This window comes from Pteropus alecto, unplaced genomic scaffold (genome assembly GCF_000325575.1).
Source record: "Pteropus alecto unplaced genomic scaffold, ASM32557v1 scaffold104, whole genome shotgun sequence".
NCBI classification, from domain to species: Eukaryota; Metazoa; Chordata; class Mammalia; order Chiroptera; family Pteropodidae; genus Pteropus; species Pteropus alecto.
The window spans coordinates 2,727,756-2,744,398 of NW_006436664.1; the positions used below are offsets into that span (position 1 = coordinate 2,727,756).

General features: G+C 34.5%; 1 protein-coding gene across 1 annotated transcript in view; it reads left to right on the plus strand.

Moving 5' to 3' along the window:
• Positions 1-16,196, plus strand: part of SEC23A (Sec23 homolog A, coat complex II component) — a 46,925-nt gene extending 30,729 nt beyond the window's left edge. Inside the window, exons 15-19 of the mRNA XM_006913458.3 lie at positions 1,882-2,043; positions 3,816-3,902; positions 5,462-5,617; positions 7,268-7,333; positions 14,815-16,196. Of these exons, the coding sequence (XP_006913520.1) occupies positions 1,882-2,043; positions 3,816-3,902; positions 5,462-5,617; positions 7,268-7,333; positions 14,815-14,904 (561 nt within the window). The 3' untranslated portion in view covers positions 14,905-16,196. The remainder of the gene's footprint in view (positions 1-1,881; positions 2,044-3,815; positions 3,903-5,461; positions 5,618-7,267; positions 7,334-14,814) is intronic.
• Positions 16,197-16,643: the final 447 nt, after the last annotated feature.

The window sequence follows — 16,643 nt, forward strand, 5'->3', positions numbered from 1 at the left end:
CTTTCCATCTCATTCAAAGAATCTAATTATATAACAACCAAAAGAACTTCATCTGAAGTAATTTTACTAATCAACTAGTCTTATAGCCTGGTATCACCTGAGAACAGTTTTATGGGGATAGACCAGATCAATTAAAAAAAGCTAATTTGATTTATCTTACAGAAACTTTTTAACTTGGGCCTTGGAATGTATCCCTCTATCTCTTAATTTAATAGCTATTTTAAAAAGTTTACGTTGTTTATATGAGTGACAGGTCATTATTCAACTAAGTACTGTATGCAAGGAACTTTAGGAGAATAGGATGACTGACATGGATCTCATTTTCAAGGAGCTTTCAGTCTGAAGAATGAGATCTGAAATGTATATAAACAACACATAACAGAAAGTGAGAAATGCTGTGAGAGAGATACACACTTTAAAGGAAACCTTAAGGAAGCCTTCCACATGGACGATTTGATACATATTTATAGAAGAGCTGGCATTTTAACTTAGCCTTGAAGGATGATTAATAATGAGGTGTAGAAATTCTATTTTTGATCATGAAAACTTTGTTTAAAGCCTCAGCTTTCTTTTCAGAGCTCCTCTTACATCTTTGGAAAATCTTTTATTGATCCGTGACCTAGAACTCCCATGTTTATAGAGGAAGACTTCCCTAAACCTCTAGTGAGGTTTTGGAGACCCAGGCAAAGGCAGAATCCACGTGTCTTAAGGCAGGCAAAAACCCTGTCTCTTTAGGGAATTCTCAGGCCTTATCTTCTTAGTAGAAACTAATAGGAAAGGGAGTGAGGTCATTAGCCTAAGTATTTTACTAAATGCTTTTTAGGCTTTTAGATTCTGAGAACTATGGGCATCTCATCTTTTCCCCTCTACTGGAAATAGAGACCAGAGAACCCAAAAATACTTTTTCTTTGGGTTTTCAAAGCGTCCTAAAAGGTGACAGTCTAAATTTAAGGGAGATCTTCATCTCCAAAATATTTAACCCCAAGTTTACCAATTACACATTTCTGTGAATAAACAAGAATGGCTGAAGTGGTAAGAGATGAGAGAGCCTAACCTCTCAATGCATTATGGATCATTGAAAATAGAAAAAGAATGAGAATTTCAGGGTGGTATGTGTTGGGAGAGAACTGAGGAGTGAATCCCAGGCAGGAGCAATATGTAGGCATTCAAGACCTGAGGACTGAAGGAAGGTGAGAGAAGTAACTGAAAGACAAATGAGAATACTTTGGAGCTGATCCTATGATTGTATCAAAGACCCTTCGTATCAGAGGACAGCATAGCTGTCCTTCATTCAGGCCTAACACTCCCCCTTTCTGATCTCTTCCATATCAGGAGTGAGTGGAAGGGGAGAAAGAATAAATGAAACACTAAGTATAGAGAATGTTATTTGGAGATAACAAGCTGAGTGTACGTAGTCCTTTTTTAAAATCAGTGCAGACCCTTTCCAGTGTAATTTTTTGGAGGTATACAAAAAGCAGAAAATCTGTTTTTTACGTTCTCTCTTACAGTTTTTGGTGGTGGTAATGAGTAGTAATAAAAAAAGTCCAGAAACGTGGCCATAGAGTTGAGGAATAAAAACAAAGAATGCTGATAATGTACCACCTGGGGTCAGCCTCTGAATAACTTAGATCTGAGCTAGAGGTTTTTGTCTCTATTCTTGTTTTTCTTTTGAGTCACCTCTTTTACTTTAACTTTTCTATTGTTGAATTATATTTTCAAGTAATTGGTAAATATGAGTAAGATTCTTTCTGAGGAATACAATTTAGATGTTATAACTTGTTTTATTGTGGTGTTAGTAGATGTAATCAAATGCTTTTTATAATAGTAAACAACATCAAAGTTAAAATCGGTAAAAGCTATCTCACATGTTTTATCTTGCAGTTTATGTTTCATTTAAGAAGGTCTCCTTTCTTGCAAGTTTTTAACAATAGTCCTGATGAGAGTTCGTATTATCGTCATCATTTTATGCGTCAAGATCTGACCCAGTCTCTAATCATGATTCAGCCTATTCTGTACGCATATTCTTTTAGTGGACCGCCAGAGGTGAGAGCGGCTATTACTGTGATGTGTGCTATTAAAAAGTAAAAACAACTTTTTCTTGAAGCATTGTTACTAAATATAAGAATTTAATTCAAGAATAATTACCTTAAGTTATTCATATATTCACTTAAAAAATGTATGAGTGCTTACTATGTGCTTGACACCGTGCTAGGCCATATTAGGAAATAATTTTAAAAAAATAATGAAATGATGAGGTGGAAAAGACTTTTAAGATATTTTATCCAGTCATTTGATTAGATCTTCTCGGGCTTATGATTCTTATGTCTTTAACTGTGTCTAAAGGTGATGATAATTCTAGAATTTGTAGCTTATTCCAGAGTTTAGTGTGGGAACAAAGTCTCTTGCTTTAATCTCATTTTCCTCTAGTCTTTTTTTGAATATAAGATACAGTTGATTATAAAGACGTATACTTAGAAAAGGGATAAATCATCCATTTAGCCTTAGTTAACAAACTGTCCCACTTATTTTAACCTGTTATCAAAGTTTTTTCATTCAGTAGTTAAAATTGTCTGTTTTACCACTTAAAAGTATGTAATGACTATATTTAAAAAATAGGTTTTATTTTGTTACTGCAGTTGTTTAGTAATTTATCTCAATACTTTTCTAGGAAAAATGTATTTTTAATATGTTGATCTAGCTGTATATTTGGTCTTGTAGTTCTTTAAATCAGGAAGGAAAATTTTAGAAATAACTTTTAAAAAAATTTCAAGTTAATATATGTAAATCATAGACTTCTGGAAAATGTAGAGTAGTGTTTAGAGGAAAATTGGAACCCCACAGTCCCTAGTACCTGTTCCTGTCAGATTCCAGCCTTTCCATTTATTCCATGAATCTCATTAGCTTCATTTTCTTAAGTCTTTGCGTTTGGAGGTACCCTCTTTCCTGTGTCATTTTCTCTTCTTCTGGCCCATTCTTATTAACATAGAAACCTTAATAGCACTCATGTCAAAATAAACAGACAAAACAACTCCCTCAACTTCACATTTTTTTTCTAATTGCCACCCCATTTCTCTGGTCCTCGTCACAGCTAAACTCAGAATCTAAGTAACTTGTTGTCTATCCTTTCTCACCTCATATTCTTGTCAGACTTTAGTCCCTATCACTGTACCACTCTTGTTAAGGGTATTGGCATCCTACATCTTGCCAGACCTCCCAACAGTGTTGTCCCAGGAAGGCCTCCCCTTGTGAACCTTTTGCTCTGGATGTCTCTGACACCTACAATACCTGCTGGTTTAACTCCTGTCTGTTCCATTTCAATTTCCTTTTCTGGCTTCTCCCTTTCAGACCTCTAAGTGTTAGCATGTTCCAGGGTTCTCTCTGGCTTCTTCTCTATCTTCCCTCTCTCTAAATGATGCAGTGTAATCCTTTAACTTTAATTACCATCTTCATGCATGAGATACCTAAATTTCTGTCATTAGTTTAGGCCACCCCGTTTCATTCCATATTCCCTATTTTTCCGTCTGTTCCAAGTTTGCTGTACCCTAAGCCTTCCCCACCTCTCACTCAGTGGTGCCACCCTCAGGCTTAGGAGTCATCCTCGATTTCCTCATGACTCTATTTTTCAATTGTTACCTCAGTTTGGAAACTTCTAAAATTAAATTAGAATATGTCATGAGAATTCCTAATAGCAAGAGGTTTTAAGTAATATGACATAAATTTAAACTTAAAAAATTTAATAGGTACTGGAAAGATCTTTTGTCATTAAATAATTTATATTTTCTTCTTCCTTCTTTCTCATTTTTTCTTCATGTTAGCCGGTTCTTCTTGATAGCAGCAGCATTCTTGCAGATCGTATTCTTCTCATGGACACTTTCTTCCAGATTTTGATTTATCATGGTGAGGTAAGATTCTATAGCATTTAAAGCTGTGCACATAGGTACAGTGAAGTCATTTTCCTTCACTATATGGCTAGTATTTTCCACTATGATAAACTTTTATTTCCATTTTAATAAAATATGTATAAAATGTTCTTTCCGCTATAGGTTTTTAGACTTCATTTGCTTTTGACTCACCTGTGGTTATTTTATCTGTTTGTCCACACACGATTGGACAAATAGATTTTACATAAAACACAGTGTTGGGTAAATAAGAGCATTGATGTATACATTAGGCATATCATACTTTTGGGTTTTACCTGAAGACATTGAGAGAGGAAGAGTCAGCCTTTGTCAGTGGGCAGGCTTTTTTTTAAATTATTATTTCATGTAATTATTTGAAAAGTATTCCACATGAAGTATTTAAAGTATTTAAAAAAATACTCCACACCATCTCAACACTCATTTAAAGCCTAAGTGAATTAAAATTTAAAACTTAATTGGAATGGTAAATGATTGAAAAGAGCAGAATATTTGAGTAGCAATTAAGCTTTAGCAAGGTATTTAGCAGAACTCTATTCATTCCTGAATTTATTCATTCAGCCAGCATTTAAGTGCTTCCTCTACATAAAAAAAAGCACTGCACTCTGGATCCTTTGAAAGATACAGAGCCTCTTTATTCACAGACATAGTCTAGTGTTCTAATTTGTGCGATTTGTTTTTCAGTTTTTAAACTGTAAATGATTTTAGATTTTTACTGTAGTAGTAAAGGTGTTGCTCAAAGTATCTTTTCAGTAATATTATTCGGGACTTATAAAAGATTTATTGATTATTATTTTTAACTGATACCGGTTACTAGTGCCCTTTATTTTTTAAGAATAATGCCTTTAATAAAACAGCTAAGTTTTTTGCTTATTTTTTTGTTTTTTGATAATGTTTGTGTCTTTAAATAGCTTGTTAATGTGCTTAAAGGAGAAATCAGAGATACGGATGACTGCTCCTCTATTAAATACAGAGATATAAAACGATATTGAGCATACTTTGATTCAGTTAACTTAGAAACCAAGCTAGGTTTAAATTTTGGGGTGACTTAATTACATGGTTTTTGGAGCCATTTACCTTAATAAAAGAATTGATTCAAATGCCCTTCTAAAGATATTGTATCTTTATAACATTATTGCTATTGTTATTAAAGTTTTTATGTTTATGTAACTTGCCAAAATGTAACTCCGTTGGGAAAGACTTCATAATAAATAGTAAGTCATTAATTTAGATATCTCTGGGAGATGTTATGTAACAGAAATTTTCCTCATTTATCATAAGTTTAGGTAGATAGCTTTTAACCAATATTAATTTAATATGCATAGTGTTTTACAGTTTCCTGGTGTAATTCTTTCTTTTTAAATGTGAAGAGATATCCTAACTTTGTATTTATTTACTCAAGGATACAGAAATTAGTATTTTTAATGTGATAAATGAAATTATATTCCATAATTTTTTATTTTCTGAAGATTACTTCCTTTGGAAAAAAATCTCTTAAAATTTTTGGATAGACAAAAATACTAATTCTTTTGTTTTAAAATCAGACCATAGCCCAGTGGCGCAAGTCAGGATACCAGGACATGCCAGAGTATGAAAATTTCCGCCACCTTCTGCAAGCCCCGGTGGATGACGCCCAGGAGATTCTTCACTCCCGATTTCCTATGCCGAGGTACATCGACACTGAGCATGGGGGCAGCCAGGTAAGTACTGTTAATTAGTTTGTGTGTGTGTGTTGCTACTTTTGCAATGAGCTGTTCCTCCTTGCCTCCTGACTTTACTTTGAATAGGCTGCTTGCTCACTAGGCAAATGAAAGAGGAGGGAGGTGGGCTAGAGATACTGGTGTCTAGGGAGAAGGCGTGCTTGCTTTTTGCCTTATCTCTGAGAGCAGAGCAGGCACATTATTGACTAGTTGCCTAAAGGTGGCAGTTTCTCCCATTTTCTGCCTCCAGCCTAGCTCTAATAACAGAGCCAGAGTATTCTGGGGGAATGCCAGCTTCACTTGAGCAAGAAGATGTGAACAACTTGGGAAATAATTTAGTGTACTTTTCTTAAAGCTATTAATTATTGGTTAAGTCTATGAATATGAAGTTTGTGGTCACATAAATTTTTTTTTGTTTTCCTCATTCTGTCATTCCAGTTTTCTAGAAAATGTCATGTAATAGGAAAGAATTATGATATTATAAAAGGCTTTTGTGGTTTTCAGAATTATGAGGATTGAAGAAGATACATATACACATACATATGGCTCTTTTGGGCTTTTCAGAAGTAGGTTTGGACCCCTTAACATACATTCTTAAAATACTTTTTACTTCTCCCTTGAGTTATAATAAATTAATTATATCAGTTGTTATAAGTTTGTTTCACTTGATTCTTTGAAGGCAGGGATTATGCTTTGTTTTTTTGCTGTATCCCTTGTGCCTAGCACCTTATTACAAAGTAGGTAATACATGTCAGTGACCATTCTTCAGAAATGATAGCAATTATTATTAGAGTTTTATAGTAGCTACCATGTATTGAGACTTTGCAAAGCTAATAGCACTTTACATATCGTATCTCATTTGATCCTCACAGTAGTCCTGTTGTTATCTCTATTATACAGTTAATGAAACCGAGACTTAGGTTATTGTGGCCCAGGAAACACAGTAAATGGAGGAGGTGGGATTTGAATCCAGATGTTCTGAGTCTAGAACCAGTTGTCTTGTGTTAAACTGTTTACTTATAGAGTAGAAAAATACTTATATGGTATTAAATTTCAAAAGATAAGAGATCCTGTGTTCTTCCAATATGAAATAATAATTTATGACTGGTTCTCTCATTGGTGTCTCCCCATATGCAATGCTATTTTCCTTTTTGTTTTTGTTTTTTTTTTTCCACGATGATATGGCATAGTGGATAGATGGGTAAAATGTTGGGTAGGTTGTCTCATAGAATAGCCTATAGTTTAAAAAAGTTTGAGAGTCATTGTTTAAAGTAACAGAATGTATAGGTTTTCATGGTTTCTGTTTTTATCTTTTTTTGTTACTTTAAACCTCTGATGATGTTTCAGAACAAGTTTTAGTACATTTCACATTAACCTTTTCATAATTGTTGCACACATAATTTTTATATGCTGAGTTTTGGAATCAACAGCTTATTATTTATTATATAATTTGAAGAGAAGAGTATGCATTTATTTCTTTGTAACAGAGTGGCCTACATATTTCAAAATTTAGTTAATTTTTTAAAAGGTTACGTTTTAAGAAATTAATTTTACAAATTAAAATTGATTTTAGATGGCATAATGTATTTGTTCAACTTATATTGACAGTCTATTTTTGATGGATAATGTTATTTTTTCTTTGTTTTTAAGGCTCGTTTTCTGCTTTCAAAAGTCAACCCTTCCCAGACTCATAATAATATGTATGCCTGGGGACAGGTAAGTGTAAACAGCAGATCTTGGAAGTTATTTCTTTCTATATTTATAGTTTGTAATTTTAATGAGAGCTACATTTTTTCCTATGTGTTTGGTAACAATTTCTGTTGGAAAAATAAGGAAAAAGTACGAGTAGAAAATAGAATTAGTATTTGGTGGCACCACAGAAAAAAAGTGATCATATCAAATAGACAGAACCCTTCTATAGTTCACATTTAGCACCATACCCTTGAGAGAAAAAATAATAAAGTATTTAATATGAGATGGAAGTGATCATTTAAACTAAATGGTAGGCTAAGGAACCACAAAAGGCCACAGTGAGTCAAGAGAGGTCAGAGATTGTAGTAGAGCAGTAGAGGCTGGAGGCCTGGAAATCATTATTAATATATTTTAATTTGGTAGAAGTTTTACCTCTTGGTACAATAGATCAACATTTACCAAGTGTTCAATATGTGGGATTCTGTAGTGATATTTTAGGGTACACAGCAATCATTGCTGCCTTTTAAGAGCTTGTAGTCTATTATTAGAGATAAAGATAAATACCTAAGGAATTGAAATACAAAGCAGAATAGGATATGTGCTTTTAGAAAGACGTAAAGTATAGTTTAGAAGAGTTTAGAAGAGGAATATGGGAGGAGGTCACATGGTGGCAGCAGGAGAGAGTGTGTGATCAGAAAAGAGCTCAGAAAAATTTCCTTTTAAAATGGTTATTATTTAAATCGAAATTACATGAGGAAGGGAATTCTGTGTAGAGGATAGTATGGGCTAAGGTGCAGAGTACATGTAGGGACAAATAGTAGAACATAAAACTGGAAATGTACAGCCAAATTATGGAGGTTCTTGATCGAGGAGCTGAGTCTTAGTCTTTATTTGTTAAATAATGGAACATTATTGGAGGTTTTTGAACAGAGGGGTGAATTTGAGTCTTAGATAATACAGTTGAATGATAAGATTAATTGAGAACACTCTGTAGATGAAACTATCTATTGAAGTAATCCAAGTTAGAGGAAATGAATGCAGGGTGGTGAGAAGGAATGGATTTGGGTGATATTTCCAAAGTAGACACAATGGGACTTGATTAGAAGTTTCAAGAAAATGAAAGTTATTGCAGATTGAGATTGCTATATACAAAGTCTGAATTCTGATTGGATTCTGGATTAGAGGGAGAGATAGCTCTAATTGGAATGGTTTGTGAAATTTGAGTATGGAGCGTTTATCAGATGCCAGTAGAATATTATCCAATTTCTCGAATGTGATAACAGTGGTGTGGTTATGTAGGAGATTGTCCTTCACCTTAGGAGATATATTCTAAAGTGGGGGTAAAATGTCATGATATCTTCACCTTGTAGAAATGATTCAAGAAGAAAAAGGAAAGGAAAATGCAGAAATATAAAGCCAATGTGTCAAAATGGTAATCAGTGAATTTAATTACACAGTATATGGCTGTTCGTCGTTCTTTCCCCTTAACTTCTCTGTAAGTTTGAATTCTTAAGAAATAAATAGTTGAGGGAGAACAAGGTAATTTGGGGTTTTGAGCCTTAGGTAATTAGGAGAACGTGTGCCAGTAAGTGGGAGAATGGAGAGAGAATGTTTGATTTTAGACACATTTGAGTTTGAGATACCACCTAGATGTCCATATCGAGCAGGCTGTTGGAAATTTGGGTTTGGTGATCAGGGAAAGGATGCGCAAGTTGGTTGTAGAAAGGTGATACTTAAAGTCATCACAGTGGATGCTTGTCCAAGGAGAGAGTAGAGAGGCAAGAGATGTGCAAGATAAAACCTTGAGGAAGTATGAGTAGTAGGAATATTTTATAAATAATCAGAGATGTGGAAGGAAAATGAGAAGAACACCATGGAGGAAGGACTTTATAGAGGGAAGAAGATGGGGTCTACAAACACCGATGGTACAGACACTTGAAGGAGGGTGAATACTGAAAAAAGCTTGAAGGATTTGATGGCTAGATCATTTGTGGCCATTGGGAAGCAGTTTTAATACAGTGGTTGAGTAGGAGATTGATAGTAAGGAATTAGTAGGTGGTAAAGAAATGGAGGTTGTAAGTATAAATGATCCTTTTGCAAAAATACCCAGAGTTTGAATAGTAGGATAGCAGGATGGTTGTTATTAGAGTTAGGGCACAGAACTTATTTGTAGACCAAGTGTAAGGAGCTAATATGGGGGGGGCACAAAAGAACAACTTAGAGATGTTTAATATCCTCAAAAAGAGACAGTGTGATCACCAGCACTACATATATGGGAGTGAAGGCAGGCATTTATTTCTGCACAAGAAAAGGGTGAGAAGAAGGTTGAAGACAGATTTCGAAGTGGAGAGAAAGCTCACATTGGATAATTGCTTGTTTCTTTTCAGTAAAAGATTACTTGCTAAGAGTGAGAAATGCTGGGGTTAAAGATAGAAAATAGAAAAGATTAAAAACAGCTTTAAGAAATACAAGAAGTCAAAAAACAATGAATAAAAGGCTTTTATAGTAGTGATGAGGACCCCTTTTATTTCCTAACAATTTCTTGAGCATGCTTCCATAATGTTCTTTAACTATGCTTTGTAGTTCAAGCATTGCACCAAAGATGAAAGACTTTGGGGGTAATTTAGAACTGGAGGTAAGAAAGATGGACACATTAAAGGGAGTAGAATAATTTAGAGCAAAGTTAAACAACTGACTCTCGGGTCCAACTTGGATAGGAGACAAATGAAGCAATAATTGAGATTAAGGCCCCTTCCCTTTGAATATAGAGGTGCCTGAAAATTTTGCCTTGATTCCTCTACATTCACTGTTTCTCTAGGTGATTGCATCCACTCCTATGGCTTCAGCTTTCATATGTGGCCAACTTGCAAATCTCCATCTTTGGTTTGGCCTCACATTGAACTATAGACTTGAATTTCTATAACTGCGTGCAGCATATCACTTGAGTTTCCTGTAGACATTTTGTAAGCAGCATGCCCCAACTTAAAACATTCTTCTTTCACACTATCTTGTTCTTCCTCACTTTCTTATTTTTTTAGAGGTCCCCACCATTCTCTCAATTCCCAGGCCTTGGAACTTTAGTCATTCGCATTACATCACTTCTGCCCTAATTATTCAGGAATGGTTTGATCTGTTTCTTCTATCCATTCCTTCCTTTCTCTGTCACCAACCAAGGTCAAGTCCTTGTAACTGTTCACATAAATTGTTGGAATTGCCTGCTAACTGGTCTCAGTGCTTCAGCCTCTTCCTCCATTTTGGCACTGGCGGGAGCAGTCTCCCTAAAGCAGCTTTAAGTCAGAATGCTGTTAAGGACTCTTAAGTAGCCCCCTGTTGAATTACAGGTACGCTTTTTATATTGCTCTTGAGGGTTTCTTATGGTTTGATCCAAATAACTTTTTCTACTTTGAGTTAACTATTTCGTCATTTTAGTCAAACTGAACTTGTCATTCTATTTGAACACAATGAGCATGTTCCCATCTCTGTAACTTTGTCCCTGTTATCACTTGGACATGTCATAGCCATCCTTCAAGGCTCAGTTCAGAGTTCACTGACTCCATGAAACCTTTCCTGATTACATGACTAGATTTATATAATATTCCTGCCCCTTCATCCCTTTTTATTTCTTACCCATTTCTGATGGCACTTATTTCTCCTTTTAGATTATAAATGACTTGAGGGGAGTAACTGTCATTTTCATTTTAGACTTTCTGCAGTACTTGAAAATACCATATGTTGAATATAATGGATGTGAACAGAGAACAGAGATTAGAGTACCGGAGGTCTGTGGTGGTGCTTAGGAGTTAAAGAGGTTTTCTGATATAGATAAATAAGTTGAATCCAAGGTCTAAAAGTCTTGAAAGGCAAGGAGTATTTTTTTATAGCAAGGAAAGGAGCTTAATCTTGGAAGATATGGAAAGATTAGGTAACACATGTGAGAGAAAAAATTTATGCCCGTATAATGCATATACATTTATATTTTCAGTATCATTCTCCAGCCTGTTCCATTTCCTGGGGGGACAAAAAGCCAAGTATAATTTTATGATGTGGAAGTTTAGAGTACAGAATGTACCATGAATCAGACTTTCCATTATATTTAACTCTAGTCATCCGAGTATTGGTTTTAGTTCTGGATCCCACAATTTAAGAGAAACTTAGACTTAGTTAAGAAAATTGCAAGAAATAGAAGAGTAGCGCCAATAAATAAAGTTTGGGAAATGGTGGTTAATTGCTTCGGAGAAGTGGAGGTTAAAGGATACTTTAAATAGTATTTGTCAGGGGTCACAAATCAAACATCTGTAGGGGCCCGTCAGGTAACAAGTGAGTGTAGCTGGCTGAGTATAAGAAACCCTAACCTTCTCAATGCAAGAAGCAGTACTTGGGAGAAGGAGGCTCTGGTAAACTAGGGTTTGTGGGGAGAACCTTCGGGGTTTTTTTTCTAAAGGGCGTAGCTGTTTTTTTCGCTCCAGCTGATTGTTGCCCTTCACATAACCCAGTTAACAAAATTTTATGAGCCCACATCATTCAGACCAAATAAAACATGTCTCTTTATGGCTGAATTACTTCATTAAGAAACTGGTTTAGCTCATGGAAATAATGACTTGTTCATCGTTTTTCTGGGTTTACATTTCAACATGGAGATGTAATTGGTAGAAAGCAAAGAACTTGCTGAGTTGGAGAGGCATCCTTCTGGGCTGGTAGTTAGAAATGCAGACTTTGCGACTTCTTTTTGTCTTCGCTTCCTTGTCTGCCTCAGAGTTTAATAATACAGTTAGGTATGCACAGTGATACTCAGCAGATGTTAGCTGTTAGTTTTCCTTGTTATCAATGGGAAAAAAGATTCTCCTTGAAGATATTTCAAATAGGAAAAAAAACTATTTTAAATTTTGAAGTTTAATTATTGTTGTAGGGGCATTAGAAGCATAGACAAGAGCCCTAAGGTCTTTCTTTACCTATGATTTTTATAAGATAAATTATGTTAATATTTTTATAGATGATAATCATAATAATTAGTAAGCTGAATCTGTATTGTTTTGGTCACTATGCTAAGCTTTTTATGCACTCCTATCTAGTAATTAAAACACTCCTTTGAGGTGGGTACTATTAGCCTTGTTTTTCAGGAAAAGCAATTAAGGGCTTATATAGGTAGAGTAACTTGCCCAAGATCCCATAGCTAAACTGTGGCAGTGTTCAGGTTTGAACGTAGGCCAGTCTGACTCCAGAATCTGAATTTTTAATCATTAAGCTAAGTTGATTATTGCAACTAGGGAATTGGTAGCCGAGCATTTTACTAAAAATTATGGAACATAATACCTTAGTTTTTTTTTTGTCAGCAAATCAAGTACCCAGTGATAAGTATTATGCATGGATGGCCTGAAGAGGGCACCGCTGCAACACTGCTTTCGTGACAGGATGTGGGAGGCTGTGTTGCTGTAGTGCTTCATATACTAGATCACATAAAGTTTGGACCTTTCTACTTAATCTTGGATATATTTTAAAAAGAAAGTGTGCATTTGAAACATTGAGATCAACCAACCAACTTCAGAGTTTTGATAAGGTTGAGTTGAGCATTTGTATTTAAAATTTCAAATAAGATCTTCTAGTATATAAATTAGAACATCTATATATATTTTTTGTCTTGACTAGGGGAAATAGATCTGGGGTTGGGTGAATTGAGGTAGAAATATGTATAAAATTAAAAAAAAATCAGGTACAATTACAGGAAGGAAAAAGCAAGTGCTAGCAAGTTATTAGTTTGTAGCATTATTGAGACCTCTGTTTCTCTGTTAACTACGAATTGTAGACTGAGAAGTATTTCATTGTTATAAAGTCATAGATTTTCTTTCAAAAGAGGTAATAATAGCTAAAACGTGTATGATTATTGTGTGTGTCAGATATTGTTCTCTCTGCTATACACAATTTAACTAATTTAATCATTACAACAACCTCATGAAACAGATCCTGTTATTATCCTTATTTTACAGATAAGGAAACTGAGAGGTTAAATAACTTTCTCAAAGTCACACAGGCAGTAAGTGGCAGAGTCAGGATTTGAGTCCAGGCAATCAGGCTCCAAACTCTAAGCTCATAATATTAGTGCTGTTGCCTCCCTGCATTACCAAGGTTTTCCAAGTCTTATAAATTAGCATGTGAAAACACATAATAAAATTGAATTTTCTTTATTCAGGAGAGGTATGGCATCTCTGTGGCTAAAAATCCAGATGTAACATCTTTTTCTTGCTATAATAAAATTTCCTTATTGATGGATTAGATTACTAAGATCATCCTGTCTACACCATTTTCACTAAAATAGATATTAGGAATCTTTCTTAACTCTTGTTAATTACCTAGAACCCACAAAAATCAATTAAAATGACTTGAACAATTATAAGCATAGTTTATTTAAAAAATTATTTACTTCCTTTCAGCTGGAATTTCTGCTAAAATATGTACAAAAATATGTATAATTGAAGTTTTATTTTAGTAAATGGGCACCAATAAGGAGACTTACTCATTAGTAGTAATAAAAGCACCAATACATTCAAGAAAATTAACACCACCTTAAAGATTAAGTTGGGTATGGAGTTATTCTAATAACACCAGTAAGTAAATTGCAATACAGGTATGATGCTGACCACTTGGAGTTAGTTCAGACCCCACAAGCACAAGTTAAAGGACATGGTGCACAGCCAGACTGCCCTCACTTGAGATGCCAGCTGCAAGTAGGATCCCACACCACTCACACTTAACAACCAACTAGTTATAAATCCGTATGTGTGTGGGGCGGGGAGGGGAGTTCTCATGACTCTGTCTCTCAGGTTCAGCAATTTACTAGAACAACTCATAGAACCTAGGAAAGTACCTTATTTATGATTACAGTTTTATTATAAAGATTACAAATTAAGAACAGCTCAATGAAGAGACAGAGTGAGGTCTGGGAGGGTCCCAGATACAGAGCTTCTGTGCCCTTTCCCAATGGAATTGGTGCTTCATCCTCCCAGCACATTGATGTATTTGCCAAACAAAAAACTCCACTGGGCTTGGATATCGAGAGGTTATTTTGGGGTGGTTCCTTTTTATAAGCATGGTTGATAGAATCATTTATGCCCGTTTGAACTCTATCTCCACTCATTCCTCCCCCTCCTTCTCCCTTCCCCTCCTGGAGGTCTGGCTGTCTTAAAGCCCCAGCCCTCTAATCACAGGGTTGATCTTTCTGGTGACTGGACTCCACCAAAGTCATCTCTTCTCGTAGCATAAACTCAGGTGTGATCTGAGGGGCTCATGAATAACGAAGACACTACTGTTAGGAAATTCCAAGGATATAGATTCTCCCTCAGGAACCTAGGGGCAAAGGCCAGCTACATTCTTTATTCTACAGTGGGAGCATAGGCATTATTTTTTTCAAAATGATTTCCGTGTTTGTTTTAAACTAAAATTGCTTATACATTGCTTATAGATTTAAAGATATCACACTCTGTTTTAATCATAGCAAATATCTTTATTTCTAGGAGTCTGGAGCACCTATTCTCACAGATGATGTTAGTTTACAAGTGTTTATGGATCATTTGAAGAAACTTGCAGTGTCAAGTGCTGCTTGAAGTGCTAAAAGTGTTAAGGACATTTGAGAAGATGAAATAATATTTCAGTTTCATTGTTCTCCTTTTTCAATTCGTCCGTGGAAACCAAATGATATCTCTCTTTTTTGTTTAGTGCGGTTTGAGACAGCATATGGAAAAATGTTCACGTTTGTAGATTAAGCTTGAATATATGAGCAATAAGAACAAATTTGTTTTGCTTGCCACAGTATTATAATTGGTTTTGGAAATTTGAGGTCTTTATAACTTAATTATGTTAAAGAGTAAACATAGAGTCTGCCTCATACTACAGAGAGATAACTCATTTGTATATTGCAGACAAATCAAAGTGGCACTGAATATCCATGCTGACTTTTGAAAATGTGTTTCTTAATTTTAGCTAGAAAGTAAACAAAATCATCAGCAGTAATGATTAATGTGAACATTTTTGCCTGTTCATTGAATATTTTTCTGTGATTTTTGACAATTATATATACACTTTGTGTTAAGGCAGATTTATTTTTATGACAATTTGTTTAGGAATTATTTGACTTTATAGTAATTTTCATGAAGATAATTTAATGTTTTTGGTTATTTGGAAAAACGGTTTAGAGATGAAAAGTTTTTTGGGTTAGCAATCCCACAATTGTGAAATTCCCACAAAGTACCCAACTTATGTGATTAAACATATTTTTTTAAAAAAAGGGAGATAGAAAATAAATCATTTTGTGAGAATGCATTTCAGAAAGCCTTTGCAGTAAAAAATGACTGTTGTAACTACTAAAACCAAATTTGGTTTTCAATGCATGGTTTTGTTTTTTTACCCTTGTTTTTCTGGTGTAAATTTTACACTATATCCTTCAGTATTTTAACACTATTTTGGGAGTTTACATATTCCTTTTTGTTTCTGCTTCCATTTTGTGAAATTTATTAAGTTGTGGTTCTTACTGAAACAGTATTATATAATGTTTTGTTGAATTATACCATGTGGTGATGCTCAGTTCTATTTTGATTTATTCATTAGTATCATTCACTTTTACCTTTTAAAGTTTACTTGTAGTAAATGTTTACATTGCTAAAGCCAGATATATTTAACAATGAAATTTACATTAAGTACTGCAAATAAAAGGTGGTGCTATATGCTTAGAAAGATAGTTTTGATGATTGCACTTGCATGAACACAATCATATGATGGTAAAACAGACAAACTTTAAAAAATTGTTTATGTTATACTTAGATTAAATTGCTCTGTTCCATTTTATTTGAATTGAACTGTACTAGGCGTAAATACCAATAAAGTATACTTTTTCTCTGTTTTCTTGCTTATTTTGAAATCTAGTAAAGCCTGGGAAGCCTAATGTAAAATTAGAGCATTTAAATCTGCTACTAGTGGATTAAAAAGTCATTCATTTGTTAAAATAACAGCCAAGATGTAATCCACATACTATACAACTCATCCACTTAAAGTATAAAGTATATAGTTCACTGGGTCACCACAATCAATTCTAGAGCATTTTCATCACCCCCCAAATAGTTATTTATTTCTATAAGGAATTGTGTTTCGGAGTTAACAAGTTTTAAACTGAGTGATGATGATGATGCATGTTTAATTTGCCTAGCCCCCTAACTTAAGTCCTTTAAGAATACATTATATCTTATCTTGAGTGATATTGATACTTACTCCTAAACTGTCCTTTACTTCTAAATTAATTACAGCTGAAGATGCTAAAGTACCTCTGTAAGGGATAAGAATGAACAAATAT